The sequence below is a fragment of the Armigeres subalbatus genome, chromosome 3 (genome assembly GCF_024139115.2).
Source record: "Armigeres subalbatus isolate Guangzhou_Male chromosome 3, GZ_Asu_2, whole genome shotgun sequence".
Classification (NCBI taxonomy): Eukaryota; Metazoa; Arthropoda; class Insecta; order Diptera; family Culicidae; genus Armigeres; species Armigeres subalbatus.
The window spans coordinates 426,273,808-426,297,449 of record NC_085141.1 but is presented as its reverse complement, the minus strand read 5'-3'; the positions used below and the strand labels follow the sequence as shown (position 1 = coordinate 426,297,449).

The following is a 23,642-nucleotide window of genomic DNA, read 5'->3' as shown; positions in this document are numbered from 1 at the left end:
TTTCTCAAGATTCTGACTTTCGTTTGGTTGCTGTTAGTGATAAGAAAAACTTAAATAAAATCGAGTCCCATTGAATTCCACCACTTAATTGTATCTTGACGGATACGTATTTCGACCTCAACAGTAAGGCCGTCTTCAGTGTCTCGTACTTGACTCGACTTAGGCAAGTCGAGTCAAGTACGAGACACTGAAGACGGCCTTACTGTTGAAGTCGAAATACATATCTGTCAAGATACAATTAAGTGGTGGCATTCAATGGGATTGTATAAACTCGTTATATGACAAGTGAAGACATTCCACTAAAAAGCACAAAATAATTTTCTTATTAAATAAAATTTTTGTCGCGATATTCAGACTTTTGTGTGATAACTATTAAAAACTGTTCCAAAAAAACACCATTTTATGCAAGAGAAAGTTGTTAAGAGTAGAAATTTCCTCCAAAGTACAAAACAAAGCATGGTAGCTGAAGAAAATTCAATGACGTCAGTAGAGGCTCCAGTGATGAACGTCGACTGTGGTTGCTGCAGAAAATGTATTAGCCAAGATAGCGATTTGGCGGTAAATCTTCGCATCAAGCAAGATCTAGACAGTTTCGCTACTGTCAATGGATGTAAATTTTTTTTTATGTAAAATTGCTCTGAGAAAAAAAAATTATTTTTAGCCAATTTTTATACTTATGGCGAAGTTAAGTAGAGGCACATGACTCATCAAATCGAATATTTTCCCTAAAATTTAATTACATTTAATTTTTATTAGCAATTAAATTTTTTTTCTTCTGAAAGTCCTTCAGAAATTCTTTCCATTCCAGGAGTTAATTAAGAAAATTTCGGGTCAGGAATTCCTTTCGACATACCTCCAGGAATGTCATCGGAAAATCCTCTTCGGAACTTCCTTTTTCCTTTTACTGAAAACTTTTATTTCTTTTTACTAAAAAAAACCAGATTAATCCACCTAGCAGTGATAGTGCCTTTCTCGTTTCTTGTGAGTGAGTAATTTCTTCGCACTTTTGGTATGAAAAAAAGTATTTTGGCTATAACTTCTGAGCCCATAGTCCGATCCGGCCAATTTTTAATATGAAACAATGGGATATGATTCTGCGTCGAATGTTGCGAGTAAATCGGCCTAAATAGAGAAAAAAAATTCTTGTAAAAACTGGCCATAACTCCGAAGTCCATAGTCCGACTGGGCCGGTTTTCGATACGAAACAATGGGACAAGATTCCGCGTCAAATGCAACTTGTTGCGAGCAAATCGGTTGAGGATAAATGCCTAAGAAATGAAATGGTTAAGGATAAGTGCCTGAAAAATCAACCCCGTGAAACAAGCACTAGTTCTTGAAGCCACCGTTTGTTGGTGTGGCGCTATTGCTGTTCTTGAAATTTAAAGCTCCGTTCATATTGTACCGTACATTTCGCGCGGGTATTTAATTATGTATCGAAAAATGATTTTCGATCTGGAAATTTTAAATTTCAATAACTTAAGTCATATTGTCCTGTTTTCGTCATTTATCCAGCATTTTACGTGCGGTAATAGCTGCCACAATATAATTATCATCAAAATCAGCCGAAATTATTACCGAGAAAAAAACAATAAATTAATTTCGATAGCCGTCACAATTTAACATGTTCTGGTAAGGGGTAATCTATTCGTTTGTCATCGCAGCGATCATCATCATCCTCATGAATTTATCATTATTGGCGAATAAAGGTTGCATGAAGAAGAAGAAGTCGAAGGATAATATACGGGAAGCTTTTTAAAACTCTTCTCAAAAAATTTAGGAGCAATTTAATTAAAAACGGTCCACTCTTTACCACAATGCCAAATATTTGTCAAATTCCTTTAGACATCTATCAAACTGTTTAGATATCGACATGGGTATCAGGCAGACTTGAAAAATTTGTTATTAATAATAATTTGGTATTTGTTATTGTGACAAATACAGTGCTGATCACTTCTGCGCTATTGCGCAACATGTGTATCTAATATGAACGAATCAGCTATAGAGATAATTGCAATAAATTTATGAAACATATTTTAGATGGTGCGCTTTTTCTTTTAACAACAGCCTAAAATCGAGCCTAAAATAAAAAAAAATACTGTCTATTTGTTTTTTATTCGAATTAAATCTCTTTTCGAGCGATATTGTCGCATGCGTCACTGTGTTCCGTGCTTAAAGACACAGCTTGACAGCTAGCACCAAGTTTAGCACCAAGTTTTCGGCTTCAATCCTATTGTATGCAGATGACAGCCGTTTCAGGGGGCTGTGAAAAATCAGTGAGATTATTTTGCGCACACATATACACACACACAGACATCACTTTAATTCGTCGAGCTGAGTCGATCGGTATATAACACTATGAGTCTACGGGCCTCCTATAAAAAGTTTGTTTTTGGAGCAAACATATAGAGTAGAGTGGGGCAAGAGTACGCACTTAGTTTTCAATCGATCACGTGGTCCTTATGAAGAAAGCTTCTGCATATCAAATCAATGTCGATGATTCATATACTCTTCCTGTATGTTACCCAGTGGAAAAAATATTGAAATTATTGATATTCGTTTTGGTAGAACCATTATTATAAGACAAGTGAAAAACGCACTTTTACCCCACCGGTGGGGTAAGAGTAAGCATTTATCCAATCATGTGCTTTAAGTATATATTAACACAAATAAGAGCTAATAACATTTAATTGATGTTTAATGAACATTTATTAGGGAATGTTTAAAGATTACGTAACTCTTGAAGAGGCAGGGCGGGTCCTATAAATGTGCACTTCCATACGAAAAACCATTGTTTTTTAAATACAAAAAACTACAGAGGTAAAAATATATCAGGTTTCGCGTAGCGTAAACAAAGGAATTTTCCTTAAAGAAAGTCCACCAATCACGTAACGTAAAATTTGGCTATTTCATCACCCCTCCCCTCTATCTTACACTTTTTGTATGAATCCTCTAAAAATTATATGGATCGTCATACATCTCGTAACCCCTCCCTGCTAAGCGTTGTGTAATTTATGAATGTTTCTTTTGATTAAATGAAATCATCATTTAGATGAAATTGTGTTTTCGTACTATGTTTAGGTGTACAACAAGTCCTAATACAATTTCATTATTTCGCTTCAGTGCTTTGTTCGCTAAGTCCTTTCTAACACCAAATTACTTCAACTTATTCTTAAAACTTGTGATAATTTTCGATTTCTGTCCCTTTTTTCTTAGTTGTGGATCTTTACGCTTTGAAAGTAGTCTTATTTCAGCCGGAGATACGGGTTTGACATTAGAACTTGAAGATTCACATGCGTACTTTTGCCCCATCAGGTCCTGCGTACTTTTACTCCACAGTCCCAAAAGTTATTCAAGTAATGGTTTTGACTTCTTGGAAAACCAACCGGATTGGTGTTCTGCACCATAAAGTACTCTATACAATAGGTTACCGAAATGGTATAATGTTCACCTGATTGAACGTATATATGGTAATGAAACACTAGTTGCGGAAACACAATTATTTTTAGCAAAATGGCCAAAAAATTATCTAACTCTATATCTCCCTTATTGTTTATTCAAATCGTTCACAATTACACATGATAGTAATAGGCCAGAATACCTGTCAAACAGATGAAGTGCTGCTAGTTTATCTTTTTTCATTACTTCAAAAACTCGAAAACGTACTCTTACCCCACGCGCACTCTTGCCCCACTCTACTCTAGCCTACTTTGTATACAAAAAAGGCAAAAAGAATTTTGGTCATAACTTCTAAGCCCATAGTGCGATCGGGTCAATTTTCAATAAGAAGCAATGGGAAAGGATTCTGCGACTAATGAAACTTTTATTGAGAATAAGTGCCCAAAAAGTGAGATAGACTTTTTAATGTGATTTTTCATGAAAAAAAGTATTTTGGCCATAACCTCTAAGCCCATAGTCAGATCGGGTCAATTTTCAATAGGAAACAATAGGACAGGATTCTGCGTCGATTGCAACTTGTTGCGAACAAATTGGTTGAGAATAAGTTCTAAGCCCATAGTCCGATCGGGTCAATTTTCAATAGGAAACAATGGGACAGGATTCTGCGTCGAATGCAACTTATTGCGAGCAAATCGGTTGAGGATAAGTGCCCAAAAGTGAGCTAGACTTTTTGCGCACACACACATACACACACACGAACATCACTCCAATTCGTCGAGCTGAGTCGATCGGTATATAACACTATGGGTCTCCGGGCCTCCTATAAAAAGTTCGTTTTTGGAGCGAACATATAGCCTTTACGTATACTTTGTATACGAGAAAGGCAAAACATACATAATTTCTACCGAAAGTTCCAGAATTTTTTTTGGAAGATTTTTTCCGAAATTGAAAATTTATTGATTGTAAATTATGAATAGTTCCTAAAAGAATTACTGAAAAGATTCCCGAAGAATTTTCTAATCACTTTTTCACATACTAAACTGCTCAAGTGTATGGATTTCGATGCCTCACAGTATTCCTGAAGGAATTTCCGAAAAAAAAATTCAAGGGTGTCGGTGAAAAAAAATTCTAAAGAATTCCAAAAAGAATTCGTAAAGGAATACTAAATACTACAGGAATTTCCGACATTGTTAAATTTCTGTGAAAAATTTTTCAAGCATTCCTCCATGAGTTCTTTCGGAATTTCCTCCAGGAATTTCTTCAGAAAATCCTCCGGAAATTACTCAATATACCTCAAGATATTCCTTCGAAAACTTAAACAAGGAATTATAAGAAAATTTATAAAATTCATTCGGAAATTCATCGACAATTCGTTAACGAAATTCTTCGGAAATTGATTTAGGAATTTCTTCGGAACATATTTTAGGAATTCCCCAATTCTTTTTTCAAGAAATCCCTTCGAAGTCTGTAGGAAGAAATTCTTTGAATTTCTTCGAAAAATCTCTCAGGTATTTTATTAGAATTTCCTCCAGGAGTTCTTTTGAAAATTTTTATAGGAATTCCTTCGGTCATTTCTTCCAGACATTTCTATAAACCTTCGGACATTCCTTTTGAAATTTATTTTGAGCATTCTCTCGGGAACCTAATTAGAAGTTCTTTTAGGAATCCCTCGGAGATTATATTGGGGAATTCCTTCGAGAATTCCTTTAGAAAATCATTTTGAAATTCCTCCAGGAAATTTGGAAGGAATTTTATATTGTTTCAATAAAGAATTTTCTTCAGGTTTTCAGAAGAAGAATTTTTCAAGGAACTAGGGGGGAATTTTTAAATTACTCATGGAGGAATTCCGAATAGAATTTCTGTGGCATTTTCTGAACAAATTTTAGAAGGAATTCCTGGAGGAATTTCCGAATGTATTTCGGGAGAAATTTCAGAATGAATTCTTGAAGGAATTTCCGAAGAACAACCTAAAAAGATTTTAGAAAAAAACCCAAAATTCTTTCTTAAGGAAAAAAATTCCAATGGACTTTCTAAACAAATACCTATTAGAATTTTTATATAAATCTCTAGATTCATTTTTTCTTCAGCAATTATTTCAGGAACCATTGCAAGAATTCCTTCTGGAACATCTGAAGGAGTTCCTTCGAGATTTATTTTCCAGGAATTTCACCAGGAATTCTTTTGAAAATCCGAACAGTAGTTAAAAAATCCAGTTTTTGAATCTGGATTTATGGCTTCATGCATTGCTTAAAAAAAACAAAATAACAGGATTGCAGTCGATCCATAATCATACTTCTTCGGAAATTCTCAATAATTTCTTGGGAATTAATAGAAGTTGCTTCGAGAATTTCTTCAGAAATTTCTTATAGTGTTCATTCAGGTGATATTTCATGAATTTATCCAAAAGTTCGTTCGGAACATTTTTGCCTTTCTAATTCATTACTGGTATACTCCTTGTCTTCCTTCACCACCAGTTTGATAGGCATCATGCCCGCGAGTACACATGCCGCCTAGTACATAACGTCCACTGCAATGAACCCAGAATTGATCCCTATGGGACACCTGCCGGTAGACGGGCGCTAGCCAAGCCATCGGCTGTCTCTTAGATCAATACTCGATTCTGGCTGGCTCAATACTCCCCCCTCCCCCCTATGTCACACTTTTATATAACACACTAAAAATATTGTATGGATCGTCACACTTCGCTTAACCCCCCTTCCTCATCTAAGCGTTGCGTTATTTGTGGGCGCTCCCCAAGAGGTGGGAGTGGTCAGGATGTGGTGGAATTCATTGGCGACATTAAGGCTCAAGAAAAGTTGGGCGATGAAAAGAGCTTTCTGAATGATTTACCACCAGCAGTGTGTCGTCTGTCTCTTTCCGCCCTTAGAAAAATTGTGATTGTGGTAGTGCAACACCGAGAAATACCACAAACACTCATTCCGAAACTACGGATTTATCTAAACCACTACTGCCGATCTTTGTTTCCCCTTAAGTCAACGGCTAAAGGCTTTGGATCAAAGATCACGAAAACGACAAATAATTAACCTGACGATAGTCGAAAGTAAAGGTAGATTGAAAAAGCATTACAAAGTATTATTATTATCTTTATTGTAGATAATCTGTCACCATAATCGAAGGCCACATGGCGTAGTGAGAGGAACCATGAGAGGTTGCAGCCCGCTGAGGAGGAAGCTGGCGTACACATCCCGATCAAGCTGGATAACAGATGTGTATCGCAGAGACAGGTAATGGAGCAGCATGGTGATAGGTCGTTAGGTATAACGCCGTTTGGCATAAAGGTCGTTTTGTATAATGTCGTTTGTCATAACGGCCGTTTGGCATAATGGTCGTTTGGTATAATGGTCGTTTGGCATAATTGCTATGTAATCACCGATTTCGGAACTTATACATAATATTTTAAATTATTTATAATTATTATCGCTCGAACATTATAAGAGAGATTCTTTAAATTGATTTGTTTTTAATTAAAGATTGTATCAAATCACTGCTCGAAGGAACATTGGTAGAATCCATTGATTTTTTATTATCCGCCTTTTCCACTCAACATCCTTTTACCTCTGGGTCAGTAGCAATATCGTCGTTGACTAAGACAAACTACAAAAGATGGAAACTCGAATAGCATAATTCTCTCTTAACTTTTCAAAAGGACCTAAGTAACATTTTTTCATGAATTTATTTGAATAGCGCAATCAACAGAACAAAATGAAAGCTATTTATTGCAGTATTCAAATTGATTCATGAAAAAAATCAAAAGCCCATCAAAAGCCAACGACGACATGGTTTCAACTTTCAATTCAGGCATTTGCTCGGTTAAAGGCAAGTTAGATTATGATTCCTTCTATCAAACGATGCATTCGCCCGGCAGTTGGTAAAAGACGATATTGATACCAAATTTTCAAAACGCCTTATCTAATTTTGAAAACAAAGATTCAAACGTCGATTTGTCGAATCTGAGAGCTCCCAGCTCCCACGCACGGTGTTGGTTTGTCTGGGAGTGTTCTCAGATTCGACAAATTGACGTTTGAATCTTTGTTTTCAAAAGCAGATAAGTCGTTTTGAAAATTTGGTATTGATATGGTTTCTTCTTTCTAATTCAGGAATTTGCTCTGTTTAAGGCGAGGGAAGATATGATACCTTCTTTCAAAGGATGGCAACAGATCCAGCAGAAGGCAAAAGATGATATGTTTCCTTCATTCAAAGAATGCATTTGCCCGGCAGAAGTCACTAGAGGATATGGGTCCTTCTTCCAACTCAGGCTATTGCTTGGTTCAAGACAAGGGAAGATATGATATGATCCCTTCTTGCAAAGGATGCATTTGCCCGGCAGACGCCAAGAGACGACTAGACGACTAGTTTGGAATTTTCACGATTCAAGGCGAGGGAAGATGTGATCCCTTCTTTCAAAAGAAGGCAGAAGGTTCAGCAAAAGGGAAAATATGATATAGTTCCTTCTTTCAATTTAAGTATTTGCTCGGTTAGAGGCAATGGAAGATGAGATTCCTTCATTCATAGGATGCATTTGCCCGGCAGAAGGCAAAAGATGATATGGTTCCTTCTTTCAATTCAAGCATTTGCTCGGTTCAATGCAAGGGGAGATATGATCCCTTCTTTAAAAGGATGCATTTGTTAGGTTTAAGCCAAGCGAAAATGTAATCCATTCTTCAAAATGAATCCTTTTTAAAAAATATGCGGTTTTCCTCTTTTCGATTCTTCATTTTAAAGCATGCATCCGTCCTGTCTAGGAAGAGAACAAGCTTCTTTGTTCTTAACTAGCTGACCCGTCAAGCTTCGTCTCGCCTAAAATTAATTAGTTACCGTGCGGGACCGAAATCCGTACAGCACCGAAATCCGTCCACCTCATGAAATATCAATACATTAAGAGAGGTTTGAGGTAATGAATGCAGGAATAATTATTCTTATTCTGTTCAGATACTTGACAGTAAGCTTTTAGGGCATAGAATTGGAAAGAAGGCTTTGAAATAAAAACCACAAAAATCAAAAACAAATCTCCACCCACCAAACGCGGAGTTTGTACCGCCATCTTGTTTTCGGGTAGAGCATAATTGCACCAAAAGTAACTGTGTTTTAATTGCTAATTGCAAATCATTACATAAGATAAGCGAAATACAAATCACGGGATCGCTTCTCAAGGTGCATATCGAACTATTTACAGTGGTAGTTTAGTCAATCAGGTTGTTTCAATTTAAATATTTAGTTAAGAAATAGCTGTACGGATTTTTATCCTTTGATTCGAAATCCGTCCACGGTGGACGGATTTCGAGTCAGAAGTAGTTGATTTAATTCATTATTTTATCATGTTTTTCGTAGTTTTTAATGAGTAAATGTGAAACACTTCAAAAGTAGAAGCCTTCATGCGCCTGTGTCAATGACAAACGTTTTATTTACATTCGATTCCTATTTTCTAATGGCTTTTTCATATACGAAGGTGCTTAAGTGTACGGATTTCGATGCCCCACGGTAGTACAATCATCTATTTGGTATAAACAATTTAAGTTTCAATTATTGCTCTGCGATTCGATTTCGCTGGGCGGAGTAGACGTCAAAACTTCTTTTTCTCCACATTCCAAATTGGGTTGATTAATTTTCGAGTTATGCAATGATTAGAGTTTTACTTGTATAGGAGCCCCTCACCCCGCTTCTTGTGCAGGGAGGGTCTAGAACTAGCATATAAACATTTCTTGTCTTCAAAAACCTCCACATGCCAAATTTGGTCTAAAAGGGTCAGACAGACAGAAATTCATTTTTATGTAAGGTACACTGGGGGAAGTGGAAAAAGGGGGTAAGTGTAAAAATCGACTCGAAGAATTGGAATTGTACATACTTTACAGTTTTTACCACATCATAACATTATGCAAGAATATACTTTGATGCTCAAACTAATACTATGTTGAAATTTGTATAATACATACACTAACACGGTTAACGCTTGAACTTGAATTTTAGGTTTTGTGAAAAGTTGATTTTTGCATTCATAAAATCAATTTTTATTTGAACCAATTGTCATTTTTTCAAGTGAATTTATATCACAGGTGACCATTACAATACAATTGAACTAATCCCATCCAATTGGTAGTGGTTTGTACCAAGAAAGCAAATTATTCAAAGATTTTACACTTACCCCAGGTATCAAACACTACGGGGGAAGTGGATAATGTTCTAATTAAGCATTTTTTTTCTTCCCTCCATGGTTTATTTCGATAGCTGTGAATCTTAATATGTACCTTCTTTGTTATCATTGTGATTCCAGTGGTGATTGGACTAATATAAATGATAAAATGCCTGATTAATCCACCTATCGGTATTGATGCCTTTCACACGTTTTGAATATGAAAAAAATGTATAAGAAAGTTAAAAATGGCACTGATAGGTAAATATATTCTATAATTCACATTAATTTTTATTCATAACAAGTTTCACCGTTGAATGCATTTTTTTGCGAACAGATTTGCAAACAGACAAGTGCTTAAGAATAGTTGATAATTTTGTAGGTGCTTTGCGCACACACATACATACACATACGCACATACAGACATCATCTCAATTCGTTAAACTAAGTTGATTAGTTTATAACCCTATAAGTCCCATTTTTCCTTTAAAAAATCATCTTTGGGGCGAACATATAGATTTTACGTACACTTAGTGTTCGAGAAGGCAAAACCAGCCCTCCCCTAGCTATTACGAGAATTCCTTGAGGATGTATTCCGTTAAAGTAATGAAATTATTCCACAAAAGATACTCAGAGCAATTATCGTATTGATTTTAGTTATATGTAACTACTCATCACTATTGAAGGTCAAGGTAACATGGGTTTTCCACTTACCCCATCCCACTAGGGTAAGTGGAAAAACAACTCCTAATTTTAAAATGTAAATCCATAAATTTCAAGCGACCAAAATGGTATGAATTACCGCACAGTTGGTGCAAAATTGACTGTTTTTGATAGCCCATTTTGATTGAACGCATTTAGATCATTTAAACTGGTTTTACACTAATTCAAACATGCAATATCGATTTTTCCTTTTCCACTTCCCCCAGTGTACCTTATATAGATTTACCACGCCGTACAATCCTGCTTCCAATTATCATGTATTGCTATATGGTGGAAACAACGTAGCTGAATGGCTCGACAAATCTTACTTATTAATCACACAGTTCAAATAACAATTATGCCAAATGACCTTATGCCAAACGACCATTATGTCAAACGGCCGTTATGCCAAACAACCATTATGCCAAACGACATTATGCCAAACGGGGTACGATCGTGCAGCAGTGCGCAAAGAAGCAAAGCGTAAAAAAAGACATTTGGCCAAACGGATCATACGACCGAATCGATTATGGCCAAATAGGTCATTTTATCGAATAGATCATTTGGCCAGATAAGCCATACGGTGAAAAGTGAAGTCAGAAGTGAAAGGCCTCACCCTCGCTCCACATTTGTCACATCTCACTATTCCCAGTGGTCCTTTTTGCTAAACGACTATTAAGGCCAAACGGCGTTTTCGGCCAAAAGACAATTTGGGCAAATTACATGTTCGGCCAGTTGACCCATTTGGCTAAATTACCTATTCGGCCAAAAAACCTTTTCGACCAAATGACCTGTGTGAACTTCCGAATGTAGTCCCCTGGGTTTACGAACGGAGTTTCTTCAATCTTCTGAACGAAATTTATTGGCGCATTCAAAAGGAATCCCTCTGGGCTTTCGAAAGAAATCATTTTGGACTTCTGAACGGAATCATTTTGAGGTTTGGAGCAAATTCATTGTAAAATTCTGCTGGACTTTCGTTTGAAGCGTTCTGAGCTTCTTAACGGAATATTTTTTTGCTTATGGATAAGGGATTCCGGGAATTTGGTTCGCAGATTTTTTCTCCATGCATTTTTACATATGCGATGTTTTCGGGATTAAGGCACGAAAAATCAAAATGCCGGCCCCATTTAAGATATCCCAAGGTGCGAAGCTACCTTTGTGTCGATTCGATTCGAAAACCCAGAAGAGTTCCGAAAACCCAAAAGAGCTTCGTTAAGAAAACCAAAAACTCTCCGTTCGTAAACCCACACAGTTAAAAATTCTGAAAATTACACGCCATGGAAATATGTAAACGCTTATTTTTGTGTTTAATAGCCTCTAATTTTACATCCAACTTTTTCTTGTGTGCAATATTGAATACAAGCTCCATAGTAACGAGGACCTGTAATTTTAAAAAGTGATGGAAAAATGAGTCGAATCGAACGGAGCCTTTTTGTTACATCATATATGCTGTAACATTTTTATACTGTGCAGGACAAGTACTTTACGTTCTCTGGGTTTGGGTTTTGCGAAAAGAATCTTTTTGAACTTCTGAGCGAAATCATTATGGGCATTACTTTCGAACGGAATCCTTTTCGACTTTCGAAAGGAATATTTTTGGGCTCCTGAATGGCGTTTTTGTTTTGGTTCTGTATAAGGTACCAAATCTATATTATTTTGGCATTCCGAATGGAATACTTCTGGGATTTCTTTCGGAAGCCTAAAAATATTCCAAACAGATTTTGTTCGCAAGACCAAAGGTTCTCTATTTGTAATCCCGTGAAAGACGTTCTTTCGGAAGCCTAAAAATATTCCAAACAGATTTTGTTCGCAAGACCAAAGGTTCTCTATTTGTAATCCCGAAAGACGTGAATTCTGTTCTTTGGGTTTCAAAACGGAATTACTAATTCCAAACGAAATTATTCCAAAGGAATTTTTTTGTTAAAAGTTGCGTAAATATTATCAACTAGCCTTGTTGTTTACGATAACGAAACGTGTAAAGACATTTGGTTATCGTTAGGGCCTCTCGTTCTCGACGTCATTGGTTCGAAGCTGGTCTGAGCTAATTTATATTTTAAATTTCTGGTATCCTTAAGGCAATTTTCGGAATTTCGGAATTCTATCTTTTCGGAAGCTTACAGTACACAGTTAAAAATTCTTAAAATTACGCTCTATGGAAATATTTTAGCTCATATTTTTGTGTTCAATAGCCTTCAATTTTACATCCAACTTTTTCTTGTACGCAATATTGAATACAAGCTCCATAGTAACGAAGACCTGTAATTTTAAAAAGTGATGGAAAAATGAGTCGAATCAAACGGAGCCTTTTTGTTACATCAGATATGCTGTAACATTTTTATACTGTGTATTTATGAAAAATAAAGATAAAGATTCTTGGATTTCTGATTATGGGAAACATTAATTTGCTACTCGCTAGTTTTTTGGTTTTCTGGAGCGACTTTGAATATTTTTCACTGTTTCCAACTATTTAGAATGCCTGTATAACAGATTAAATGTATCTGAGAGCAAGATAACCAAATTACATGAGACGTTTTTCAATGATTTTATTATCCGACCTCCAGGCTGTCGATAAGATCTGGGACCCATTCTCACCCCAATGAAAATACTAAACATAACTTTTTTGGCGTAATCGATAAAGCGATAATTTGATGTCCTTAGCTAAAACTGGTTATTTGCGGGAGAAACGATAAATCCGTTAGAACAATGTCTGGATTTGACAATTATTCTGTAAGAATAAATTATTTGATTCGGAAATTTCTCCAGCAACTCAATGGGACACTCATTTCGGACACTTTTTTGGTAAAATCTTCTAGATATTCCATTTAAAATTATACTTTCAATTTTCTTCGGGATTTTTCCAGACACTTGAACTTGCTCCATGTTGCTTATGATCTTCCTCCAGAAATTTCCTTAACAAAATTCTTTCTAAATTCCTTAAGGAGTTACTTCGGAAGTTTCTTCGAAAATTCCTTTGGAAATTCCTCCTCGAATTCCTTAGGCTATTGATCCTGGAATTTATTTGAGAATTTCTCTATAAATTCCTTCGAAAATTCCCCCAGATGTTGCTTATGAACTTACCTCATAGGTTGCCTCTGGAAATTCTCCAGAAATCCTTTAGGAAGATCGAAAAAATATTTCTCTAGGAATTTCTTCGGACCACTTGATTGTAACTTTACAGATTTTTATATTTACCTCAACAGTAAGGCCGTCCTCAGTATCTCGTACTTGACTCAACTAAGTCTTACACCGAATTTTTGATTATTGAAACCTCGATGTTCTACGTTATCGAAAATGGATAGTTTTTGGTTTCCAATCATGGAGTGTTACGAACGTAAAGCCGACCATGGAACAAAATTGATATAATTCAATATTTTGTATTTTCATGTTTTTCAGATGGAAATCATCCTACTATAAGACTCCGAAACTGCGGCGGGGCTCAATTTCAGAAAGAAATCAGCATCAATCCCTAGACTGCTGGTCTCGAGCCAACGAACAGTACGAATGACCTCTTTTGGTTCCAGGTAGCAGGGTGTACTGTCATGGGTAAGATTTCGTTGTACTGAAACCTATCTTTAAACTCGTACGCACAACCCAATCATTTTATTCGGTTTACTAAAGCGGATCTCGATGATGGTCCTTCAGAAGCCTGAACATTGACTTGGATCACTATCGACATAGTCGACGACCGATGTCCAAGCGGTAGAACCACCAACGCTTGATGAAGATAAAAGGGCTCTAAATGGGCTGAAATCCCGGTCGACTTGGATACGAGTAGCTGGATCAATCAATCCACCATAATATGCCCGACATATAAGAAAGGACACAGGCTAGAGTGTGCCATGTATAGAGCGATCACCCTTCTGTACTCGGCAGCAGTGACGGGAAATGTCATATCGATGTCATGGGACTAATTTGCTAATAACTTTTTTCACAAGTAATTTACAATCGTATGTTTTATATGAATATAAAGCCTTCAAAGGATACTAAAACTTTTTCTAATAGGTCATTGCTCTAAAACTGAAATTGGCGCCGTGAGAGCCGTATTAGTGTCAAATGACATTAATGTCATGACATTCCGTGACATTTTTTTAAATTCGTTATCGTGCCTCATACTGTGTATTTAGAACAATGACCTGTTTGGCAAACTTGTAGGATCCTTTGAGCATTACATGTTAATAAAAAAATCCGAATTGTACATAACTTTTGAAAAAAGTTATTAGAAAATCAGTAATAGCAACCCCATGACATTTTTTTGACATTTCCCATCACTGCTCGGCAGACAAAGTTCTGTCTTCATACAAAGTATTCTTTTAAAAACTGAGACCGCTTGAGGAATCCTTCCTCGGTGTATACCAGGCAGGATTTCGTTAAGGCCAATCAACGACGTATCTGATGTTTAGCCAGCAGAAGATAAGTTCCGGAAGTGCAACTTACCGACTCACCGTCTGTTCATTGATTTAAAAGCCGTACATGTCTGAACATGGTTTTCCGGCAAAAATGATTAGGATCTTCAACGCTTGATGGCTCAAAATCAATAATTTGGATTGCAGACGAAGTTCTGCACTTTCGAATTTATTGTACACCATTGTACTCGAGGTGCGATTTGGAGATCTGGCGTGCTGTTTTATATTTAGAGAATGGTTAGTGGCTCTTTTCGTTCAATTAACAATGATCTCTGTAAACCTCATGAGCATGACCAATACCATATTGTGCGTGGTGTAAAGCTCGTAAATTATTCTTTGTTATTTAAGTTATCTCATGACCCACTTTGATAAACTTCGTCCTATTTATTCTCCAATGACAATAAGAACTAGCCAGTAAGCAAGTAGAATGAAGGAACAAAAGTCCTAAAGTATCCTTTTTACCCAAACAAGAAACGAAACAGTTTGCCCTTGTGCTACCGTTCTACCGGTAGTGTATGTTGTAATCCTTGTAACAATATGTATCAAAGCCCTTTGCCAGAACTGTATTTGAATGCAAAAAGCAAGTGGGAAAATACTGTGAGTACACGACGATACCTATAGCAGCTACCGCGGGAAATGAGAGTTCACCTTCCTTTGGAGTTTTTATGGTCTTAACTTCTTAACTTCTTTGTTCTGCTAGTTTGCTTAATTTTTTTTTCGCGACTTATTTGTGATCATTGTCCAGGGACCTTTAACGATGCCAGCTCACTCCTGAATGATGAAAAACATTGGCGACGAGATAACTTTACTAGTGGAAGGGGGTATTCAAGATTCTAATCTCAACGGGTACAACAATTGTTACCGGTTCTCTCATTATTACCCGACGATGCCATTGCCGTCAAATGGCCAACGGATGTCGCCACACCGGAGCATAACTGCTCGAAGAACGGAACGAAGAAAAATGGGCAACAGAATGTCAACATTTCCACGTTTTTTTCTTGCGAGCACATCGAGTTTTTATTTCTCCATCCGAATGCATTGCACCACTAGCGGTTTCGCTGGAAAAAGGACACGTGTAAACCGCGAGCAGAAAGTAGACTTAACAAAGTCCGCGCTATCGTTCTCGACAAAACGGCTTCGGTAACCTTTTTTCATTGCTCAGATGTTTCAAAGTCGCTAATGATACAATTCATTGGTTTCATCTAGCTCGTTGATGCCTGACCAAACGCGCCGGCATCGGCAGGAAACAAGGGAGGGGAAGAAAGGCAATTGTGCGTTCAGATGGAAAATTGTTTGTCTGACTTACGCGCGGCCTGACCGGTTAGCATGGACCGAAAGTTGAATAAAAAAAATAACAAAACCAGAAACCACAACAGAAAAGTAGGCTTTGGCATGAAGTTAGGCCATAAGCGGTTTTCCGCTAGAGTAAATCGTCAATGGAGCACGCCTGGTAGCTTACTTAGATGGGAAACTTGTCACCGCAGAGTTGTATGTGATTTTGGTTCGAAATTAATGAGGAGGACTTTCATAATAGAAGTTTTCAATATTTACTTTTCTTTGAGGATTGGATAAAAACTGTAGTGATATGAGAATAATAAATGATCTAGACTAGATTTTCAAAAGATCCGCAATATTAAGAGATTTTCATTTTCATAACTTACAGCACGTGCTTCAGCAAGCACTAGCTTATTACGGCGGTGGTTTCGACTTGAATCGCATGTAAAGAATGATTTTGTAATTAACGAAAGAATAGTTCTTTTGAAACATTATGCGATAATTTATCTCACCATATTAAAAACCTGTTTCTCAAGTAAACAGAAGTGCATCAATATCGTTACCAAGATGAATACACTAGTAGGTGCTCCAATCTGCCAAGTTTATGTGAGAGAAGAAGGCGGGGGGGGGGGGGCAGTGCAAAACGACAACAAACCGGCTGGCTCTCCCATACTAAAATCCAAGATGGCTGAATCGTGAATTTGGCAGATTGGAACACCTAGTGGTGTATTCATCTTGATCGTTACTATCCCATCAGAGCCGAATATTTATACAGCATAGTTTAAATCCCCGGCTGGATGATATCGAATCGGTTTCTATCTAGATTAAGGATCTGATAGCGCTTTCAAAGCGAGACGGAAACAGCGAATAGTCAGTAAACGAGGAGAGCAACAGGTTCACGGAAACTTCAGTCGCATTTTGCACAGATTTTTTACTCGACCAGCCGTGTTTAAAACGATTCAATCAAACACGATTAAATCGCTGTATGTTTGTTTTTCTTTGCATTACGGTGGGAACCAACGCCAAGATCTTGATTATTCGTAAATATTTAAGCAAAGGAGCCTTACGGAGCGGTTTACATTCGCTGTGGTCAATCAAGGATTGTTTAATCGAAGTAATGATTAGCTGTAATTGGATTTTCATATTGATTTTTCATCTTAGCCAATATTTTTTGAATAAAATGTCATTAAATAAATAAGTTGAAGAATGATGTAGTTGCCGTTTGAATTAGGACGTGTTCAGAGTCTCTGACAGACTATTGGATGCAATATGTTTAATCATTCGTTTAATTTTTAATAATTAAAGGTAATTTTTAATTTTGAAGTCTTCGGCATTTCGACGGGAAATTCTTCTAAATTTTGAGGGAAAACGTTTTGGTATTTTGAGGAATTCCACGACTTTTTTTTAATTTCTATACTAGATTCTTTCGTATATCTACTTAACGGCGTTAATAGCTGCGTATTTAATTATTTAAATATTTCATAGACAATCTGAAATACCTACGTCTCTTGTGAATATTTTCAATTTCATTTCAATATTTAATCAGATAAATAACGCACATACTTACATCATTAAGTGATAACAATTTTCTGATCTAGTTCAATGCGTTCAAAGCAGGCCATGGCCGAATGACATTTTGGATTCCTGTCATTTACCATTGATTCTTCAAAGTGGTACTTATTCTGCAAAACTATACAAAAACGTCAAAAAAACATTGAAAGTAATGGAGACTCCGTATAAATCATCCAAATTAGATTATGACGATTACACACGGTAAGAATCAATGTTACTTGATGGCAAATCATATCCCTAAAGCTCTTTCTTCAGCCGCGTCAACAATGCCGTGTTCATCTCGAAAAACCGTGAATCCTTGGAAGAAAGTGAATCCGATGAGAATGAAACGTGTTCAATCGTATCCGGCGTATCAGAGCGAACCCTTAAACCATGCCTGAGCGTTGCGCTTGAGGAATACGTAATTTGTCCAATGTTTAAAACACAAAATTAGTTTCTCATATGATAGATTTCAGAACTCGGATTCCAGTACCTGTACCACGGTTGGTAGAATTTTGCCACGCCGTAGGGAATACGACCCGGAGGCGTACAACAAGTGGTTAAAGTCCAAAACGTATGTCAATTTGTTTCTTCCAATCTTAGGTTAAATATTTAAAAACCCCAAACTTTATAGCGAATATGAGCGCAAAAAGAAAGAAAAAGAAGAACGACGCAAGAAACGTGAGGAAACCAAAAAACGGCTCGCCGAAGAGAAACGGAAGCAAGAAAGTGAGGAAAAGTTGAAGCGCTGGATAGAACGCAAAGAGAAGGAAAAGCAGATGAAACTTCAAGCAGAACATGCAAAAAATAGAGTAGCGGAACAAAGTAATTCGCGAAAGAAGTGGATACCGACTACCGAAAGTGAAACAACCTTTAGGGCATGGCGAAACCGGGTGGAGCAACAGCAGAAAGGTAAGCTCGCTGTGAAAGTTTCGTTGTACTTTTTTCAATTAGTTTACTTTTCATATCAATATCATATTGAAACATTGATCTCATAAAACATTATTCTCAATTGAAAGATATTCTAACCCAGTCACACCTTTCAACACCAGAGCGAAAACTCCGTCTGGTGACCAAGCAACGCATGGAGGACGAGCTGAGACAGGAACGGCAGCATCTCTCCAATCATTTCTACAACGAGTGGCTGAAAACATCTGCCTCGAAGCCGAAACCGGTGCCACTGAACCAGGGAATCGACAGCCTTCGGGGCTCCATCAGCAAAATGTACATCAATCCCGTCCCGTGGAAGAGCAACACCGACTGAACGAGTCGCGGGAGTTGTCTAATGTCTTCCTGCGACGCGACCTTTAGCGCGCCTCCCCCCCAAGCGTATGCACCAGTAGCAATTAGCCTTGATTGTTAGAGATAATAAATTTCCTGTTACTGCAAATGTCGTTTGGCGAATGGGATACACTTCCTAGTTCCTTCCATATGATTGTGGCCTTGCTCCGTCCCTACAACTGGGTTGCAGTTTGCACAATTGCAAACAATTGAAAATGGGTTTTTGTTATCGATTTCGACATAATTCATTTTGCTTCCTCGGTAACCTAATTGCGTTTTTCCCGCAGACACAGAGAGCAACCTGTTGTTGGTCCGTAGAGTCAGGTGTTAATACACCAGTTCCGCCCGTAAGGTCACGGAAAGGTAGATTGCATTGGCGTGGGTAGAGGGTTCTATTTAGGGTGTGAATTGGAAACAGTAGGTCCGAGCTGCACCGAGTTTACCCCAAAGGTGGTATTGGCTCTTAAGATTGTGAGCGATGAAAAAGTATTTGAAGAAAATGATTCACATTTACAATTACATTTTGTTTGTACAAATGCAAAATTCGAATAAATCACATTTAGGATTTTACAAAGAGACCATAAAGCCTTGCTTAGCCTAGCGGTTGAAGGCGTGTCTACAAAGCAAGATCATGCTGAGTGTGGCTGTGCTCGAGGAGCGTAACAGTCAAAATTTAGTCGTTTGGCATAATGTCGTTTGGCATAAAGTCGTCGGCATAATTGTCATTTAGCATAATTCTTATTATAGCTCTATGTATTTAATCAAAAACCATTCAGCTACGTTGTTCTCATCGTATGGGCAATACGTCGTAATTGGGCGCATGATTGTACGACGCAGCAAAATAAAAATATAGAAGGTTCCTGTCAAAACGGGAACATTTCAAATGTTGACACGCCTATTAGCAAAATAAATCTACACTGAATCATGTTTTGTTTACCATGTCAGAGTATGCCAGAAAACTTGCCCTTTGTGCGTTTCTCCCTTTTATCAGAAAAAGGATTCATATTCTCACATGCGTTTAGAAAAATATGCTTAAAGAAGAATCATATTTTCGCACTTTTCTAAAACAGTTAAACATACAGAAATCCGAGTAAATGGATTATTTGAAAGAAGACATCATATCTGCGCTTTCCTAAATCAAGTAAATACCCGACCGTCTAAGACGAGTTAAGTACTCTCCATTTAATTCCACCAATTATTTTCGATATCTTTGCAGTGAAATGGAGAGTACTTAACTCGTCTTAGACGGTTGAATACATTCCACTAAAAGAGCTTAAAATATTTTTCTAAATACCCGAATTGAAAGAAGGAATCATATCTTGTCTCTAGTCTTCTGCCGGGCGAATTGATTCCTTGAAATAAGGGATAATATCCTCTCCTGCCTCAAATCGATTAAATATCTGATATGCAAAAAGCGATCATGCCTGTATTGAAAGAAATAATCTTGCGTCCTGCTGAGTAAATGCGTCTTTCCAAAAAGAGGACATATCTTCCCGTTTCAGGTCCGAATATTTCTTAGAAGTATTACCCAGTAAATTTGATATGTTCTATTTTGTTTTCGTGAAATTGTGGTCTCCAATATCCTTGCAAGCATAGGCGTAGGATTGCCAATCCGGAGATGGCGAGTTCGATTCTCGGTCCGGTCTAGGATGTTTTTGGGTTGGAAACATTCTTGACACCCTGGGCATAGTGTATTCATTGTACTTGCCATACAAGATACATACTCATACATTGGCGGGCATAGAAAAGCTTTCAATTAATAACTGAGGAAGTACTAATAGAATAGGAAGTACTAATAGAAGTTGAAAAGCCGGCCAAGTTCCAGTTGGAATGTAGAGTCATAGAAGAAGAAGAATGGAGAAATGACAAAACAAGTTGCAAAATATGTTGTTGGGTTGTGCTTGATAATAAAAATGTTCTTCAGACCAGAACTTGCAATCTACAGTTACTATGCTAGCTTTTTCGTCACTCTAAGCTCGGATATGTACTCAACCACATCCATAAGATATTCTTGAAGATCAAGAGACATGGTAAGATACTTTTGGGATACCCTGGATTATTAAAACAGTCCTTAAACTTAGAACTTGCGTTCTATAGCCACGACACTGTTTTTCATCATCGCACCAAGCTTGAATATGTATTCTACCATATCCATATCATATTCCTGAAGATCACGGGACATCGAAAGATGGTTTTGGGATGTTCTAGATTATCCAAACCGTCCTTGAAACCAGAAATTGTGATCTACAGTCACGACCAGTGTTGGTAAAAACTCAAAATCTCAAAACTCATGGATGATTCAAATCAAGCGTGAGTTGAAACGCACCCAACTCAGCATCTAAAAACTCATGGATGAGTTGAATCATCCATTTGAATCAGCGTAGAGGTGTGCGCCGCCGCCGACAGTTTTTGGCACGCCGCCGCCGCCGGTATTTTTGCATCGGCGCGCCGCCGATTAAAATTTATCACGCCGCTGATCTATAATTTTCACGCCGATTCGAATTTCAAGAAGTCCACAAAATTTTCAGTGGAAATTCCGTATAATTTCCTGATAGATCTTTACAACATCACGTTGAAACTAAGCATGTTTCGTGAAGATACCAATGACTTCCATGAAAATTCCATACAATTTCTTGTTCAAATTTCGAAAAGCTCTCCGTAAAAACTAAGCAAAACTTCGTGTGAAAAATTGCGAAAGATTTCCAGTCGAAATTTTAAAAAAATCTCATAGAAATTGAATTTTTGAATGGCAAAGAGTCGTGCGGCAGAAATCCATTTGGCTGAAAGCCACAAAGCTGAAAGTTGTCTGGCCGAATATGTTGTTCAAACGAAAAGACTATTTGGTAGAAGTCTACCCGAGCAAAGCTTGAGAGGAAATCAATAACTTGTTTAAATGTTGTGAAATCATCGATTATGTGTACTTAATTTGATATCTTTTCGGTCCTTTTAACGGTTAAAATAACAAACTTATAGCAGAAAAATTGTACTGTAAATCAAGTAAAATACTATTCCTGCTGTCGATGAGAACAAATCAAAAACTAATTTTAATATTGATTTCCGATAACAAAATAAGTACACAGTTTGATGTCATATTATTCAATTTAGTAATCTCCAGCTATATTTGTAAACAAATCTTGAATCAATTTGATGTCAAAATCAAAATATGTTATTTGGCCGAGAATGTCATTTGGTCGAATAGTTCCTTTGGCTGAAAAATCGGTTAGCCGAACAGCGTAATTGCCGAATATGCTCTTTGGTCGAAATGGACATTCGGTGGAAAGTGTCGTTCGGCTGAATTGGTTATTTTGGATATTTTTAAAACATTACCGGGAGAATCTTTTGTGCTTCGCTTAAAAAAAATAATGAACTTTCTTAGAATTTTTTTCAACTTTTCCAGAATATTCATTTTGATTTTTTTTCAGATTTTCAACAAGAACTACTATCAAGTTTCGAGAACTCTTTAGAATTACCAAAAGAAGCCCTTATAGGAATTACCAAGGAAAACTGTTTGGAATTTACATGAGAATCTCTTCAGAGTTTTCACGGGAAATTGTTCCAAATTTCTACAGGAAAATATTCAGAATAACCACGGAAAGTTCTTTTTGAGTTTCTGTTGAGTATTCTTTGAAATTTACACTGAAAAATGTGACTTGTGAAAGGGACGCTTTTACGTTGACTTTGACAATCTAGATTATTTGAGACAGCTAGTTTTTTTTTTAATCCTTAATAAGAGTGATTTTTTGAAGTTCATCACTAGACGGCTAGTTTGGCATAAGCAACTTTAAAAAAATGGAAAATGCTCGGAATTTTTGAGGATTTTTTATTTTTCAGAAAATTCTTTCTATTTTCAATAAGAACTTCTTGGGAAACTCCATTGACCGAAAGCGACAGACGGCTGAACTGGTAACTTGGCCGAAAAGCCGTTTGCTAGTAGGTCATCTGGCTGAAACGATCGTTGACCAAAAATGCCGTTTAGCTGAAATAGTTTTTTTGTCAGAATGCTCCATTTCGCCGCAAATGTAATTCGGTCCAACGGGTCATACGGCCAAATATCAATGACAATGGACCTCGGACTGAACGGGTAATATGATCAAAAATGGTCACTCGTTTGATTAAATAGACTTTTTGTCAATTGACCATTTAACAAAATTCCGTAGCCTCTCTATTTTTGAGTCGATACTGGCCCTCAGGCCAAAAGACATCTAGCCAAGTACCATTTAGCAAAACTAAACGTTTAACGGAAACTGTTATCAGGTCAAAACTGGTTTGACCGAAAATGTAGTTTGGCTGAAAGCAAAAAGAAAATGTGGCTGGACTTGTAAAAAGTTATTTGCTCTAACAGGTCATTTAGCTGAAAATGACGTTCGACTGAAAAAGTCGATTGACCAAATATGGATCATTTGACCAAAAGTGCAAGAATTGTCATTTGGCAGAAAAAGCCGTTTGGACCAAGAATGCCATTTCTACAATCTTACTTACTAACTTACCTACTTACTTCTTTGAAAAGTGTCGTTTGGCTCAATTGATCATTTTCCCAAAAAGATGATCTGCCGAAGAGGTCATTTGACAGAAAATTCCATTTGGCCGGAAGGGTTGTTTTGCAGAAAAGACATTTTCGGTCCAAATGACCATTCCTACCAAACAGCATTTTCGGTTAAATGATTAATTCGGTTAAACGATTTTTTCGACCAAATTAACATTTCGGCTATACATATGTCGCTATGGATCATACTACATTTTTAGTCAAACCATTTTCGACTAGATAACAGTTTTGGATAAACGTTCAATTCGGTTTTATGGGATTTGGGTAGCTGACTTTTTACTTAAAGGCCAGTATCGACTTGAAAAGTAAAGGTTACGAAATTTCGTTCAAAGGTCGTTTGATA

At 37.1% G+C, this 23,642-nt stretch overlaps 2 protein-coding genes across 3 annotated transcripts in view; one reads left to right on the top strand and one right to left on the bottom strand.

The window, feature by feature from the left end:
* Positions 1 to 23,642, bottom strand: part of LOC134227438 (sodium-dependent serotonin transporter) — a 115,427-nt gene that overhangs the window by 44,407 nt on the left and 47,378 nt on the right. The window lies entirely within an intron of this gene.
* Positions 17,538 to 18,858, top strand: LOC134224422 (uncharacterized). 2 transcript variants are annotated; one of them, XM_062703762.1, is made up of 5 exons: positions 17,538 to 17,697; positions 17,752 to 17,896; positions 17,952 to 18,049; positions 18,110 to 18,387; positions 18,495 to 18,858. In XM_062703762.1, the coding sequence occupies exons 1-5, from the start codon at positions 17,648 to 17,650 to the stop codon at positions 18,737 to 18,739; spliced, it is 816 nt and encodes a 271-aa protein (XP_062559746.1). In that variant the 5' UTR covers positions 17,538 to 17,647; the 3' UTR covers positions 18,740 to 18,858. The 2 variants fall into 2 exon arrangements, with proteins under 2 accessions (XP_062559746.1, XP_062559747.1); XM_062703763.1 differs by having other exon boundaries at positions 17,539 to 17,697; positions 18,528 to 18,858.